General features: G+C 42.8%; 1 protein-coding gene across 2 annotated transcripts in view; it reads left to right on the top strand.

Moving 5' to 3' along the window:
- Positions 1 to 7,275: 7,275 nt before the first annotated feature.
- Positions 7,276 to 16,695, top strand: part of plpp1a (phospholipid phosphatase 1a) — a 93,647-nt gene continuing 84,227 nt past the window's right edge. The window contains exon 1 of one of the 2 annotated variants that reach the window (XM_067986026.1): positions 7,276 to 7,941. In XM_067986026.1, the coding sequence (XP_067842127.1) occupies positions 7,884 to 7,941 (58 nt within the window). In that variant the 5' untranslated portion in view covers positions 7,276 to 7,883. The remainder of the gene's footprint in view (positions 7,942 to 16,695) is intronic. The other variant, XM_067986036.1, reaches the window with a different exon arrangement.

Raw genomic sequence — 16,695 nt, 5'->3', positions numbered from 1 at the left:
GGCCCTACTCTCTCCCTAGTTACTCTTTTGCCCTTTATGTACTTGTAGAAGCTCTTTGGATTCTCCTTTGCCTTATCTGCCAAAGCAATCTCATGTCCCCTTTTTGCCCTCCTGATTTCTCTCTTAACTCTCCTCCGGCAATCTCTATACTCTTCAAGGGATCCACTTGATCCCAGCTGTCTATGCATATCATATGCCTCCTTTTTGACTAGGGCCACAATCTCCCGAGTCATCCAAGGTTCCCTACTTCTACCAGCCTTGCCCTTCACTTTATAAGGAATGTGCTTACCCTGAACCCTGGTTAACACACTTTTGAAAGCCTCCCACTTACCAGACGTCCCTTTGCCTGCCAACAGACTCTCCCAATCAACTTCTGAAAGTTCCTGTGTAATACCATCAAAATTGGCCTTTCCCCAATTTAGAATTTTAACTTTTGGGCCAGACCTATCATTCTCCATAGCTATCTTAAAACTAATGGAATTATGATCACTGGTCCCAAAGTGATCCCTCACTAACACTTCTGTCACCTGCTCTTCCTTATTTCCCAAGAGGAGGTCAAGTTTTGCCCCCTCTCTAGTCGGGCCATCCACATACTGAATGAGAAATTCCTCCTGAATACACAACAAATTTCTCTCCATCCAAACCCCTAATGCTATGGCTGTCCCAGTCAATGTTGGGAAAGTTAAAGTCCCCTACTATTACCACCCTATTTTTCTTGCAGCTGTCTGTAATCTCCTTACATATTTGCTCCTCAATTTCCCGTTAACTATTTGGGGGTCTGTAGTACAATCCTATCAAAGTGATCTCTCCCTTCTTATTTTTCAGTTCTACCCATATAGACTCAGTGGGCGAACCCTCGGATATATCCCCTCTCACTACTGCCGTGATGTTCTCCCTAATCAAGAACGCAACTCCCCCTCCTCTCTTACCTCCTGCTCTATCTTTCCTATAGCATCTGTACCCTGGAACATTGAGCTGCCAGTCCTGCCCCTCCCTTAGCCATGTTTCAGTAATAGCTATAACATCCCAGTCCCATGTACCCATCCATGCCCTGAGTTCATCTGCCTTGCCCATCAGACTTCTTGCATTGAAATAAATGTAGTTTAATCTAGACTTCCCTTGGTCTTTGCCCTGCTTTCTCAGACCATCTGTCCGGTCATGTTTTGTACACTCTCCCTTACTGCCTTTTGTTTCTGTCACCACTTTACTTCCCACTGACTTCCTGCATCGGTTCCCATCCCCCTGCCACATTAGTTTAAACCCTCCCCAACAGCACTAGCAAACACTCCCCCTAGGACATTGGTTCCAGTCCTGCCCAGATGCAGACCATCCAATTTGTACTGGTCCCACCTCCCCCAGAACCAGTTCCAATGGCCCAGGAATTTGAATCCCTCCCTCTTGCACCATCTCTCAAGCCACGTATTCATCCTAGCTATCTTCTCATTCCTACTCTGACTAGCCCGTGGCACTGGTAGCAATCCTGAGATTACTACCTTTGAGGTCCTACTTTTTAGTTTAACTCCTAACTCCCTAAATTCAGCTTGTAGGACCTCATCCTGTTTTTTACCTATATCGTTGGTACCTATATGCACCACGACAACTGGCTGTTCACCCTCCCCCTCCAGAATGTCCTGCAGCCGCTCCGAGACATCCCTGACCCTTGCACCAGGGAGGCAACATACCATCCTGGAGTCTCGGTTGCGTCCGCAGAAACGCCTGTCTATTCCCCTTACAATCGAGTCCCCTATCACTATAGCTCTGCCACTCTTATTCCTGCCCTCCTGTGCAGCAGAGCCAGCTACGGTGCCATGAACCTGGCCGCTGTCACCTTCCCCTGGTGAGCCAGGAATAAATTAAATGAACTTCAGGTTCAAATTCAAATTGGAGGGTATGACATGATAGCTATTATGGAGACGTGGCTGCAGGATGGTCAGGATTGGGAACTAAATATACCTGGTTATAAGGTCTACAGGAGAGATAGGGAAAATGGAAGAGGGGGAGGAGTAGCCTTAATGATTATCATTGAAGTGATTTCATCTCTAAAGGGGGATATAACAAGAGGTAAGCAGCCAACAGAGACCTTATGGGTTGAATTGAGAAATAGGAAAGGATCTAAGACTATAGTGGGAGTTGTATATAGGACCCCTGGTAGCAGCTCTGAAGTGCTAGATTGTATAAATGCAGAGATTAGACAAGCGTGTAGCAAAGGCATAGTGGTCTTAATGGGGGACTTTAACCTTCACATGGATTGGGAAAAGCAGACTAGCAACTGTCAGAAAGGTAGCGAATTTCTTGTGTCTGGGATAGTTTTCTCCAGCAGTATGTCCTCGAGGCAACAAGGGGGCAAGCCATACTAGATTTAGTAATGAGTAATGAACCAGAGTTAGTTAACGGCTTAACTGTGCATGAACATCTATCCAATAGTGATCATAATGTGATTGAGTTCAATGTAGTGTTTGAAAGGGGAAAAAAGTGAATCAGCTGCTAAGATTCTAGACTTGGGTAAGGCCGACTTCAATGGGATGAGACAGAGACTGTCCGCAGTAAACTGGGCAAATCTGTTAATGGGTAAAACGACTGTTTAAAGAAACATTTAACGTGATACAGAATTGGTTTATACCCCTGAGGGGCAAGAACTCTACTTGCCAAAAAAAGCCATGGACAACTAAAGAGGTAAGGGACAGTATAAGACATAAGGAAAGGGCATTCAAAAAGGCAAAAAATAGCACAGATCCTGGCGAATGGGAAAGATACAAAGATCAATAAAGGGTCACAAAACAATAGTAAGAACTACAAAAAGAGAGTATGAAAAGAAACTTGCAAGGGATATCAAAACCAATACGAAGAACTTTGATAGTTATATTAGGAAAAAGAGGGTGGTCAGGAGCAGTGTTGGCCCCTTAAAAACTGAAAGTGGGGATATTGTCATTGACAATGGGGAAATGGCAGACATGTTGAACAATTACTTTGCGTCAGTATTTACAGTAAAAAAAGAGGATAGTATGCCGGAAATCCCAAGAAAACTAATATTGAATCGGGGACAGGGACTCGATAAAATTAACATAAGTAAAGCAACAGTAATGAAGAAAATAATAGCACTAAAGAGTGACAAATCCCCAGGACCAGATGGTTTCCATCCCAGGGTTTTAAAGGAAGTAGGTGAGCACATTGCGGATGCCCTAACTATAATCTTTCAAAGTTCTCTAGATTCAGGAACTGTCCCTCTAGATTGGAAAATTGCACATCTCACTCTGCTTTTTAAGAAAGGAGAGAGAGGGAAACCGGGGAATTATAGACCAGTTAGCCTAAAATCTGTTGTGGGGAAAATGCTGGAGTCTATAATTAAGGATAGGGTGACTGAACACCTCGAGAATTTTCAGTTAATCAGAGAGAGCCAGCATGGATTTGTGAAAGGTAGGTCGTACCTGACAAACCTGATTGAATTTTTTGAAGAGGTGACTAAAGTAGTGGACAAGGGAATGTCAATGAATGTTATTTATATGGACTTCCAGAAAGCATTTGATAAGGTCCCACATAAGAGACTGTTAGCTAAGATAGAAGCCCATGGAATCGAGGGAAATGTACGGACTTGGTTAGGAAGTTGGCTGAGCGAAAGGCGACAGAGTAGTGATAATGGGTAGGTACTCACATTGGCAGGATGTGACTAGTGGAGTCCTGCAGGGATCTGTCTTGGGGCCTCAATTATTCACAATATTTATTAACGACTTAGATGAAGGCATAGAAAGTCTCATATCTAAGTTTGCTGATGACACAGATTGGTGGCATTGTAAGCAGTGTAGATGAAAACATAAAATTACAAAGCGATATTGATAGATTAGGTGAATGGGCAAAACTGTGGCAAATGGAATTCAATGTAGACAAATGTGAGGTCATCCACTTTGGATCAAAAAAGGATAGAACAGGGTACTTTCTAAATGGTAAAAAGTTTAACAGTGGATGTCCAAAGGGACTTAGGGGTTCAGGTACATAGATCATTGAGGTGTCATGAACAGGTGCAGAAAATAATCAATAAGGCTAATAGAATACTGGCCTTTATATCTGGAGGACTGGAGTACAAGGGGGCAGAAGTTATGCTGCAGCTATACAAAACCCTGGTTAGAACGCACCTGGAGTACTGAGCAGTTCTGGGCACCGCACCTTCGGAAGGACATATTGGCCTTGGAGGGAGTGCAGCATAGGTTTACTAGAATGATACCCGGACTTCAAGGGTTAAGTTACGAGGCGAGATTACACCAATTGGGGTTGTATTCTCTAGTTTAGAAGGTTAAGGGGTGATCTGTTCGAAGTTTATAAGATATTAAGGGGAACGGATAGGGTGGATAGAGAGAAACTATTTCCACTGGTTGGGGATTTTAGGAGTAGGGGGCGCAGTCTTAAAAATTAGAGCCAGACCTTTCAGGTGCGAGATTAGAAAACATTTCTACACACAAAGGATGGTAGAAGTTTGGAACTCTCTTCTGTAAATGGCAATTGATACTAGCTCAATTGCTAAATTTAAATCTGAGATAGATAACTTTTTGGGAACCAAAATTATTAAGGGATATGGGCCAAAGGCAGGGATATGGAGTTAGATCACAGATCAGCCATGATCTTATCAAATGGCGGAGCAGGCACGAGGGGCTGAATGGCCTACTCCTGTTCCTATGTTATGTTCCAATGAGATCCCCTCTCATTCTTCTAAGCTCGAGTGAATACAGGCTGAGTCAACCCAATCCCCCCTCCTACAACAGTCTTGCCATCCCAGTAATCAGTCTGGTGAACCTTTGCTGCACTCCCTCTATGACAGGTATATCCTTTCTTAGGTAAGGAGACCAAAACTGTACCCAATACTCCAGGTGTGGTCTTACCAAGGCCCTGTATAACTGTAGGTTGGTCGAGGCGAGAGGGATAAACCCGGTCGCTTTCAGTAAGTTTAGTGTTGATGGTGGGGACACTGAGATATTAATCTGGGACAAAATTAATAGGGACTTGGAAAAATATGGGTTAATAAATGAAAACCAGCATGGATTTGTTAAAGGCAAATTGTGTTTGACTAACTTGAGTTCTTTGAAGTAGCTGTGGCTGCATCTACAAGATGCACTGCAGCAACTCACCAAGGCTCCATCGACAGCACCTCACAAACCTGCGACTTCTACCACTTAGAAGGACAAGGACTAGGGCAGCAGGCACGTGGGAACACCACCACCTGCACGTTCTCCCTCCAAGTCACGCACCACCCGACTTGGAAATATATTGCCGTTCCTTTGTCGCTGCTGGGTCAAAATCCTGGAACCCCCTATATTGCAGTGTGGGAGTATCTTTACCACATGGACTGCAGCGGTTCAAGAAGGTAGCTCACCATCACCTTTTCCAAGGTAATTAGGGATGGGTAATAAATGCTGGCCTTGTCAGCGATGTCTCCATCCCTTGCATGAATTAAAAACATTTTTTTTTAAAAATGAGGGGTTGTGCAGTCGTGTGTATGGACTTTCAAAAGGCGTTTAATAAAGTGCCACATAATAGACTTGTTAGCAAAATTGAAGCCTATGGCATTAAAGGGGCAGTTGCTATGTGGATATGAAATTGGCAAAGTGACAGAAAGCAGAGTAGTAGTAGTGAATGGTTGTTTTTCAACTGGAGGGACGTGTGCAAGGGTGTCCCCCAAGGCTCAGTTGATGGGACGACTACTCTTTTTGATATGACCTGGATTTGGGTATACAGGACATAATTTCAAAGTTTACAGATGACACAAAACTTGGAAATCTAGTAAACAGTGAGGAGGATAGTAACAGACTTCAGGAGGACGAAGATAGATTTGTGAAACGGGCAGACACATGGCAGATGAAATTTAACGCAGAGAAGTGTAAAATGATTCATTTTCATAGGAAGAATGGGAAGAGGCGATATAAAGTAAATGGTACAATTTTAAGGGGGATGCAGGAACAGAGATACCTGTGGGCATACATACACAAGTCTTTGAAGGTGGCAGAATAAGTTGAGAAGGCTGTTTAAAAAGGCATATGGGATCCTTAGCTTTATAAATAGAGGCATAGAGTACAAAAGCAAGGAAGTTATGCTTAACCTTTATAAAACACTGGCTAGGCCCCAGCTGGAGTATTGTGTCCAAATCTGGGCACCACACTTTAGGAAGGATGTCAAGGCCTTCGAGTAGGCACAGGGGAGACTTACTAGAATGGTACCAGGGATGAAAGACTTCAATGATAGGGAGAGACTAGAGAATATGGGGTCGTTCTCCTTAGAGCAGAAAAGGTTAAGGGGAGATTTGAAAGAGGTGTTCAAAATCATGAATGGTTTTGACAGTGAATAAGGAGAAACTGTTTCCTGTGGCAGAAGGGCCGGTAACCAGAGGACACAAATTTAAGGTAAGGAACCAGAGGCGACATGAGGGGAAAAAAATTATGCAGTGAGTTATGATCTGGAATGCACTGCCTGAAAGAGTGGTGGAAGCAGATCAATAACTTTCAAAAAGAAATTGGATAAATAAATGAGGTGGAAAAATTTGCAGGGCTATAGGCAAAGAACAGGGTAGTGGGACTAATTGGCCAGCTCTTCCAAAGAGCCAGCACAGCCATGATGGGCTGAATGGCCTCCTGCGCTGTATGATTTTATGACTGTTACTTGTCACTTATCAATCCAACTCGATGTTGTGGATTTTCTAGGACCTTGCACACTATGGTACAGAAAAGTAATAAAATTATTTTAAAAGGATTAGGGCTGATGGCAGAAATTACTTTTCTCTATGGTGTGTTTCACGACAAGATGTTGCTTAATGTACACAAGGGCGTGACTCTATGGTGTGTTTCACGACAAGATGTTGCTTACTGTAGACAAGGGCGTGATCTTGTCTGCTTAAAATCAGTGCGTGGGCGTAGTCCAGGTCTCTTATTTACACCTAGAAATTGAACGGTTATTACACCAGTCATCCTGCAAGGGTAGTGGTTAACAATAAACACTCTTTTAGTTAGAGATTATTAGGTTTAGGAGGACTGTAGGAGGTCAATTTTCTGCAGTATTGAGATCTTCAGAAAAATTGTACAATACATTTGCTTTGTTCCTTACGCAGCTTTCAAGCTATATACTCATCCATGATGCAGATCCATGATGGGTGTTTTGTTTCATTAGCCTCAAGCTAGTGCATGAATTTTTGCAATGAATGCAGTAGCATTCCTCTTTTTCTGTTTCCTGGGGCTGGACAGCTTGGACTTGTACTGCCGGGGTTGGCGCTGACGTGTTTTTGGTAGGCGGTGCTTTAGCAAAGCAGCCTTGTGTAGTCGGTGCCGGAGCTGGGCTGGCCCGGCGCTTGGACCGCTCCTCCCGCAGCCTTGCATTGTATTTCCCATTGTGACAGTCTGATTGTTGCGGGGCGGTGCGGTGCGGTGCGGGGCCGCGGGGAGCAGGGTTCCAGCGCCTCCCCCCCAATCTCTCCGGCAATCGCCCCGACTCCTTATTATCACCGGTCCTGGGGGTGGCGACCGGGAAGAGAGACACGTTTTTTTGTTTCGCACCGTGTCTGTCGGTGATATGTGAATATATCGAAAATAATCACATACACGTCTCGGGCTCCAGGTTCCTTATCCAGCTGTGAAACAGAGGGGGAGGGAGAGAGGGAGAGAGAGAGTGCTGCTGTCGGCCATTAATCTTCAGCCCCGAGTTAATACTTTAACTTGTACGGACTGCTGTCAGACGTCCTTTTAAACCCGCGTTCACTCCTCCTCCTCCTCCCACACACATACACGAACCAAAAGCGGGGATCGTGCCGCAGACAAAAACCAAGCAAAGTTCAAAAGACCATCTGCAGAAAGCTGGCTGCACTGAGAGCAGCGACCGTCAACCCTTCAACACGCCAGGAGAGCGGGAGGAAGATGTTTGACAGGCAGAGAGTCCCCTTTGTTTGTTTGGATATAATATGTGTTATACTGGGTAAGTAGAAATATATATTAAAATGTGCTCATTTGTGTATATTGGACGCGACTGCACATGGTTCTATTTTAATATTAACGAACTCGTCGTACGATGTGTATTTTCGAGCGGCTTTTTCATTGACCTCTCGGTTGCTGATGGCGTGTTTTGCTTATCTGAACTCCCAATGAATGAGATGGTAAATGGAGACAAGGTGAGGGATGGATGCGATCTGTGAAGAGTGTTCAGATCCTGATCAAAGGGGTAAACACTAAACAGTACGAGCTTATTAGCACCAGGTTTCTATGCAAGAACAAAATCTTACCTTAGCAGATGATAAACTATTGCTGGGGGGGGAAGTATTAGCTGGATTAGTTTGCTGTTGCATTTTCTGTGAATTGCACTCTCTACCCTCATCACAAGGGGAACCGGTCTATTAATGTGATCCAGGCGTTCTCCGCGGTCTGTCGCTTACTCAGTGTCAGTCTTTGGCCAGCCTTAGGTTGTTGACTGGTGCAGCTTTTTCTTTTTTTCTCTCTCTTCAGTTTTTTTCTGCTTCCTGGCAGTGTCAATTGGTAAAGAAGCTCGCTTGACCAAGCAGAATAAAATTGCTTCTATTCGGACTACAAAAGGAGGAAGAGTAAACAAATTATTTAATTGCTCCAATATGGATTTAAATACGTATTAGCCGACCTATCCAGAGAAACAGTGGATCTCAATTGTAATTTGCTAAAACAAGAAATGTTGCTAAACCAGGGATAAATGTCATTATGTATATTAGACCTTGATTATTTACATTGAACCAAAGCAGTCATTGGTCCACTAATATTAACGGCTGTTTTAAAATCCCTGTCGGACAATAGTTTATTTAGATACAGCAACCAGTTAGCAAACAATTCAGTGGGCTTTGCTTTATTAACAACAACAACTTGCATTTATATAGTGCCTTTGAAATAGTAAAACGTCCCAAGGCGCTTCACAGGAGTGATTATCATACACAATTTGACACTGAGCCACATAAGGAGACATTAAGACATGTGACCAAAAGCTTGATTAAAGAGGTAGGTTTTAAAGGAGGAGAGAGGGGTGGAGAGGCAGAGAGGTTTAGGGAGGGAATTCCAGAGCTTAGGGCCTAGGCAGCTGAAGGCACGGCTGCCAAATAAAATCGGGGCTGCACATGAGGCCAGAATTGGAGGAGCGCAGAGATCTTGGAGGGTTTGTATGGCTAGAGAAGTTCACCGAGATAGGGAAGGGTGAGGCCATGGAGGGATTTGAAAACAAGGATGAGCATTTTAAAAATCGAGGTGCTCCTGGACTGGGAGCCAATGTAGGTCAGTGAGCACAGGGGTGCTTGGTGAATAGGACCTGGTGCAAATTAGGATGCGGGCAGCAGAATTTTGGATGAGCTCAAGTTTATGAAGGGTGGAAGATGGGAGGCCAGCTAGGAGAGCATTGGAATAGTCAAGTCTTGGGGCCACAAAGGCATGGATGAGGGATCCAGCAGCAGATGAGCTGAAGCAGGGGCAGAGACTGGCGATATTACGGAGGTGGAAGTAGGCGGTCTTGGTGATGGAGCAGATGTGTGGTCGGAAGCTCATCTCTGTCAAATAGGACACCAAGGTTGCAAACGGTCTGGTTCAGCCTTAGACAGTGGCCAGGGAGAGGGATGGAGTTGATGGTTAGGGGTTTGTGGTGTGGACCGAAGACAATGGCTTCAGTTTTCCCAATATTTAGTTGGAGGAAATTTTTGCTCATCCAGCACTGGATGTCGGACAAGCAGTGTGACAAATGAGAGACAGTGGAGAGGTCGAAGGAGGTGGTGGTGAGGTAGAGCTGGGTGTCGTCATCGTAATGTGGAACCTGCCGTTGTGTTTTTGGACGAGGGGCAGCATGTAGATGAGAAATAGGAGGGGGCCAAGGATAGATTCTTCGGGAACTCCAGAAGTAACGGAGCAGGAAGAGAAGCCATTGCAGGTGATTCTCTGGCTAAGACTGGATAGATAAGAATGGAACCAGGCAAGCGCAGTCCCACCCAGCTGGACAATGGAGGAGAGGCATTGGAGGAGGATGGGGTGATCAACAGTGTCAAAGGCTGCAGACAAGTCGAGAAGGATGCGGAGGATGGTTTACCATGGTCATAGTCACATAGAATGTTATTTATGACTTTCATAAGGGCTATTTCAGTACTGATTGGAGGGATTCAAACATGGAGTTAGGGGAAAGATGTGCACGGATTTGGGAGGCGACAATACGTTCAAGGACTTTGGAGGGGAAAGGGAGGTTGGAGATGGGGGCGGTAGTTTGCAAGATCAGAGGGGTCAAGGGTGGGTATTTTGAGGAGGGAGGTGATGACGGCACATTTGAATGAGATGGGGACAGTACCCGACGAAAGGGAACCATTAACAATATCAGCTAACATGGGGGCCAAGAAGGGAAGTTGAGTGGTCAGTAGTTTGGTGGGAATAGGGTCGAGGGAGTGGGAGGTGGGTCTCATGGTCAAGCTGAGCTCGGAGAGGGCAACAGCAAAGAAAGACTTACATCAAATCAGACTGGTACCATTTTCAGTTACTGGAAACAAATTCTATGTTCCTTAGTCTGTTCAAACCTGATAATATTCTCAACTTTTATATCTGTTAACAGTATTATTTCACCACCTGCTCAGGACCTGAGAAATTGATGAGTGGCAAGCTGTTTTTATTCTAACTGTTAATTTTAGGAAGGAAGTGATATTGGCAAAGACAAAGGTTGGTTCAGACGAGGTCATTTGTTGACAAAGTCCAAAATTATAGCAATGAAGTTAAAAGTAATTGCTAAAAAAAATCACTGGAAGTTCCTGTTTTGAGCCTGGGTGCTTCCTGGTATGACTCATCACTCAATGGAAATTCAAAGTGCAGACAGTAAGATGGTACATAGAATGCACTGGAGCAACAATGCAATTTGCTAGAGTAATAAGACATGGATTTACCTCTGTGATCCCCATATATTGAGTGTCTGATTACAGCTTTCTCATTGCAAAACGCATCAACTGGATGCCAGGCACTTTCCCAAGTGTGGGAGAGTAACCATTGGGAGGAACGAGTTGCTTCTGCGCACTTTTTAGTAACTGGTCACCAAGCAGCATTGGTGCATGTTTTGGAGCCAGTCACCATCCTACATTCTTAGCCAAGGTTAATAGGTGGCAGAGACTGACCAATAAAGGGGATGGGGAAAATGCAAAAGTGAAAAAGTCATCCTGTCATGAACAATAAAATAAGGATAAATCATGGTTTAACTTTAAGTTTGTAAAATAGTGGAGCTAATGGGGATTGTTGCTATTTTATTTTTTTGGACACATAAGAACATAAAGCATGAAATAAGAATGTGTTATTTGGCCCTTGGGGCCATTACTTGTCAAAGAAAAAGGCCATTCCACTCTCGATCAACCCAACCCATTATATCTCCTGAGGGAAGGTCCTGCAACATTCCTTCCTGACACCCAAAAGTAAATTGTGCTAAACTCCAAAATATCTGTCTAACCTTCTAATCTGACCAGTTGATTTCCTTAGCAGTGCAAGATCCATCGTGTTCTACACACATTCAATCAAGTGGGACCAACTGGTTTGCTCTTGCAGAGAGCCGGCGCTGGCTTGATGGGCCAAATGGCCTCCTTCTGTGCCGTAACCATTCCATGATTCTGTGACCTCTATTGGTACTTATCTTAGCTAGATATCCATCCAGCCCAATGTGTTAATCGACATACAAAGTGGTATGTTTTACAGACTGATACACAACATTTAGGAAAACATATCAAATGTCACTATCTCCATGAAATTGGATTAATCTCTGCTCTGGAGACGCCCTGCTGCACTAATTGTAGATTTTGATTCTACAATTGTTGTAGTCTATGGCATAGCAATTAGCTCTTGCAGTGGATATATTTAACCAGGACTGGGTTCGCCACACTGTCCACCCATTTCTTTTGCTGTAGGATAGCTTAAATGAGAACTTTGACAAATAGTGGAAATGGGTTCTTTCTTTGTTATAATCAATGTGCTATTCATTGTGGGACTGTGACAGAAGTCTGCAAGTGTATTTCCATTTGTATGTTGTCAGTCAACCAACCACACAGGCCACTTGATAGTGAACGCTGCCATAAATCAGTTCTGATGGCTGCAGAACTGTCTTTGTTCTTCAAAAAAAGCAGCAAAGATTTGGGGGGGAAATAGCCCAGCATATCTTCCACTTTCACCCTGATAAAATATTTTATTAGCTGTAACTATCAACAAACCTTATTTTCTACAGAACTGAACTGAATCTAAAATAAGGCTGGCTCCTTTGCTCAGACAGACAAAAATGAAGCCTAAATACTGAACTGTTCAGGCATTGGGTTGCAAACCTTGCTAGCAGCATGTTGCTGGATTGGATTATGTGCTTAAATTATTCATCAACAATTTGCATGTCAGTTATTGTTAAATTCAAGTCCTGTATCAACATAATGAAAACATTTGAGAAGGCATGGTTTATGTTATTTAGTTACTGAGTTGAAATAAAATGTAACTAATGCTGGAGGACATTTTAGTAATGAAGATGCCATCTTTGGTAGAATTTAGTTCAAATTCCCCTTCTGGGCTGTGATATAAAATTAGTTTTTAAAAAAAATGAATAATCATGTTTTAAATGATGCAGGGATTTCCAATATATCCATACCAATTTTCTATACTTTTGGGAAGGGGTTGCACATTAGACCAAAGCATTACAGAACATTAAAAAAAACCTGATTGTCATAGCATCAACATAGGGAAGAAACATAGGGCAGAGGCTTGTGCAGAAGTCAGGAGCAGGGGGGAATGCGGTGATCTGAGAAAAAGATAATCACTGAAGCTTTTGTTTTGGCCTTCCATTATGTTAAAAACCTATTATAATCACAGTGAAATGACTTTTTAATCCCACTGGGGCATTGAGTGCTGTTGTTTTCTAAATCTTTATAGTTTATACAGTTCATTGATGGAGAAAAGCCTCTGAAAGCTAGCATACTGCATAAAGTAAGATATAAATGTTTGCATATTTGCATTTATATGCTTTATTCATTTAATCTTGGTATACACCATCTTAAAGGTTAAACCATATTCCATTAAGTCAAATTGTGTTCTGCTTTCAAGACAAAAGAAATTTCTGCAAAAAATGTCAAAGGTGGTGATTTGCCACCCTTTATTCATAGTCACAATGTTATGGAGAAGAATATTTTTAGGGGAAATTGGTTTATTTTATTGCCATTAATGAAAATTCTTAATAAGTATGGAATAATAGCATTAAATTTACAATATATTGAGAAAATTAGCATTTCATGTGTGCGTTTTTGGCATTTTGCCCTATAATACAGCAAGCCGTGTATGGTGAAAACATGGACTTGATTGTATCTTTTACATTGGACTTTGAGAGCAGTATATTTTTGTTACATCGAGTTACATCGAAACTAGAACACAAAAACAGGCCATTCAGCCCAATTGGTCTATGCTGGCCTTTATGCTCCATGCGAGCCTCCTCCCTCCCTACTTCATCTAACCCTATCAGCATACCGTTCTATTCCTTTCTCCCTCATGTGCTTATCTAGCTTCCCCTTAAATGCATCTATGCTATTTGCAACACCTACTCCTTGTGGTAGCGAGTTCCACATTCTCACCACTCTCTGGGTAAAGAAGTTTCTCCTGAATTCCCTGTTGGATTTATTAGCGACTATTTTATATTTATGATTGTGTAGGGAATTTTCTGTCCGTGTCCCTTATCAGTCTAACTTTTACCTGTGTTCAGGTATATAGCTCCATCAACTTATTGTGGTATTCAAAATAACAATGTATTATTCGTAACACTTATGTCAATAAAAACCGTGTATGTTGCACTATTGTATTTAATATACATAAGACGTGCGAAGGTGCAACAGTCCCCATTTTTCTTCCCTTCTTTTCTGGAGGTGGTGCCTTATGCTGAGGTACAGTTTCATGTGTGCCAGGAGCCCAAGTGGCCATTTTCACATGTGTTTTGGCAGGCCGTTGGACTGTGAGGGGATATCATAGTCGAGATTGATCCTGTCCTCTCCTGACATCCACACAGGCGTACTTCAAACGGAACTCACTGGATTGCGATCTAGAGCTGGAACTGTGATGTGTACATCAATAAAGAAACTTTGCATTTAGACAGAGTCAGTTATGTTTTTGTAGTGGGTTTATAGTTTTAAGCACAAATCTTTTATGAATCCTGGTTGAATGGTTAAATATTTTAAAACCATTAGCAACACTGTAGGAAATATTGGCATTTTGGTAAAGCTTTCTGATACCAATTTAGATTTGTGTGCAAAATATCTGGAGCTTGAGAGGTATAGGCAGAAGAATAGGAGGCCAGTGTTAGTGGTCTTCGAACTGGTTTTTGTAAGTGTTGATTTGTGATATAGTTTTTGTTTAATTCTTGAAGCTCCACGTTAGGCTACACTCCTGAGATAAGAACTTAACCAAACTTCACTTATCTGTGCATTATTGTGCAATATGAACTAGGAAGCATAAGAATAACACAATAGCTCAAACGTTCCTGCAATAACGTAACTGGCAAGTTTCACCAAAATTTATGCTGAAATTTCCACCAATCCTGCTGCAGCAATTTACGCTACAATTTCCTGAGAATCTCATTCACCTCTGCTGGAATGAAAAAACCGGCGTAAAACAAACGGAAATCATTGTAAACAATCAGGGCCTGAGGACACCGTGGAATTATACCATTTTCCTTCTACGTCCCTCTTTATGTATGAAAATTCAAGTTTGAAGCCATCAAACCATCACTTATGCACATTAGGCACAGCATGTTTCAGAAACTGCAATTGTAGAAGAATTTCAATTTTGAATGTAACTCATTCTGATGCTATAAAAATGCATTCAAACATACTGAAAATACAGTGTACAGTGAAACCTGTACAAACTCCCAAAAAACAGACACCTGCAATATCCAGGTTTAAATCACCCCTGTAGCAGCTGTCTCTGCCGGTATCCAGGTTTGAATCCTCCCTGAAGCAGCCATCAGTGCATACAGTGACCACTTTGAAAATAAGAGCACTTGCAAAATAAGACAACTGATGCCAGTCCCATAAGTGTCTGTAATTTACAAGTTTCACTGTAGTTCTCAATGAGGAGAAATAAAAAAAATCCCCCATCACTTTGCCCAACCATTTGTGACAGAATTTTCAGCTGCCTTGGCTGTACTCTCTGAAATTTTTTTTATTCATTCATGGGATGTGGGCGTCGCTGGCGAGGCCGGCATTTATTGCCCATCCCTAATTGCCCTTGAGAAGGTGGTGGTGAGCCGCCTTCTTGAACCGCTGCAGTCCGTGTGGTGAAGGCTCTCCCACAGTGCTGTTAGGAAGGGAGTTCCAGAATTTTGACCCAGTGACGATGAAGGAACGGCGATATATTTCCAAGTCCCTCTCTTCACTTCTCCCCCACCCCCTCATCTTTCAAAGCCTGCTTTCAAAGCTTTTGGTCACCTTTCTGAACTCTCCCACCATGTTTTAGCATCCATTCTTTTATTCCTTTTACTTGTTTTATTTATTTTCTCCCTCTACCCCGCCCCCCCCTCCTGTGAAGAACCTTGGGGACATTTTCTGTATTAAAGGTGCTATATAAATACGTTGTAGTTGGCCTAAGTACCCCTGGGTTAGGAAAGAAAAAAAGTGGATACGATTCCTAATTCTTGTCACGAGCCAATACAACCTCTGCTAGAAATGTTTGTGTGTGTGTATAGCTGCCAAGTGAGCATAATATTAAATGGCCCAGCTTTCTCAGCTCACAAAACAAAGGGAAAGGTACAGGAGTACCAATAGTACCTATTAAATTGTACCCCAGTTTAAGTAACTGACTTCAGAACAGAAGCCGTTAAAAAGAATTGACAGTGAACGTGAGCCATTGTTTTTTTCCCTTCCCTGCAGGGTAGGAGGGAAGGTTGCCACAGGCTTTTCCGATGTGCTTTTTGACAACTGGCTTAAGCCCAACCTTGGGCACAGGTTTGGGACCGTGTCGTGCGTCAGCCCTCTTGGCTGTGGAATGGCTTGAGCTTTGAAGAGGGCCCACAAGAAAGAAGCAACAAACACAATGGAGACTTAAAAAATAAATTAATGTGCAGTGATCATAAACTAAATGCCATCTGTTTGTAGATGGGCTATTTTAAAAGGATAAATAAAACTCCCATTTTTTTTAGTCTTTCCAATTTTCTATCCTCCCCTCCTGCACACAACACACTACTTGTTGATGAATGGTTATACTGGTGTTGGCTGCCCTCTGAACCTTTGTCCAAGTGACCATTAATCATGAGTGAGCCTGGACATTGAGTGTTGACTGTGGGGGGAAGGGGGAGGGAGGGGATCTGAGCATGTCCTCACTGAATGTTGTTACATGTGCACTTTCAGGTAGAGGTAACTGGATGATGATCAGGGAAGAGAATCCTGGATGGACTCTCTTTTGCTGCTCTTTATCCCAATATGCTCAATTATAGTGGTACTGCTGATTGAGATGAGATAACTTGGCACAGACCAAGGATGAAATCTTGGACTACCATAGCTCAGTACCACACAACACCAGTTTACCAACTGAACCACTGGAGTCGCTTACCCATATTTATTAAAAGAATGATAACTTTTTAAATGTAAAAACTATACTGAAAGCCGGCCATTTGAACTTTTGATGGCCGCTGCCCGTGCACTGAAACAATTAACAGTAATTACACTTTAATGGAGTGAGAGATGTTTATCAGAGACTCGGA

This window comes from Heptranchias perlo, chromosome 1, assembly GCF_035084215.1.
Source record: "Heptranchias perlo isolate sHepPer1 chromosome 1, sHepPer1.hap1, whole genome shotgun sequence".
Classification (NCBI taxonomy): domain Eukaryota; kingdom Metazoa; phylum Chordata; class Chondrichthyes; order Hexanchiformes; family Hexanchidae; genus Heptranchias; species Heptranchias perlo.
The sequence above is the reverse complement of the archived record's forward strand: the minus strand, read 5'-3'. Positions and strand labels throughout refer to the sequence as shown.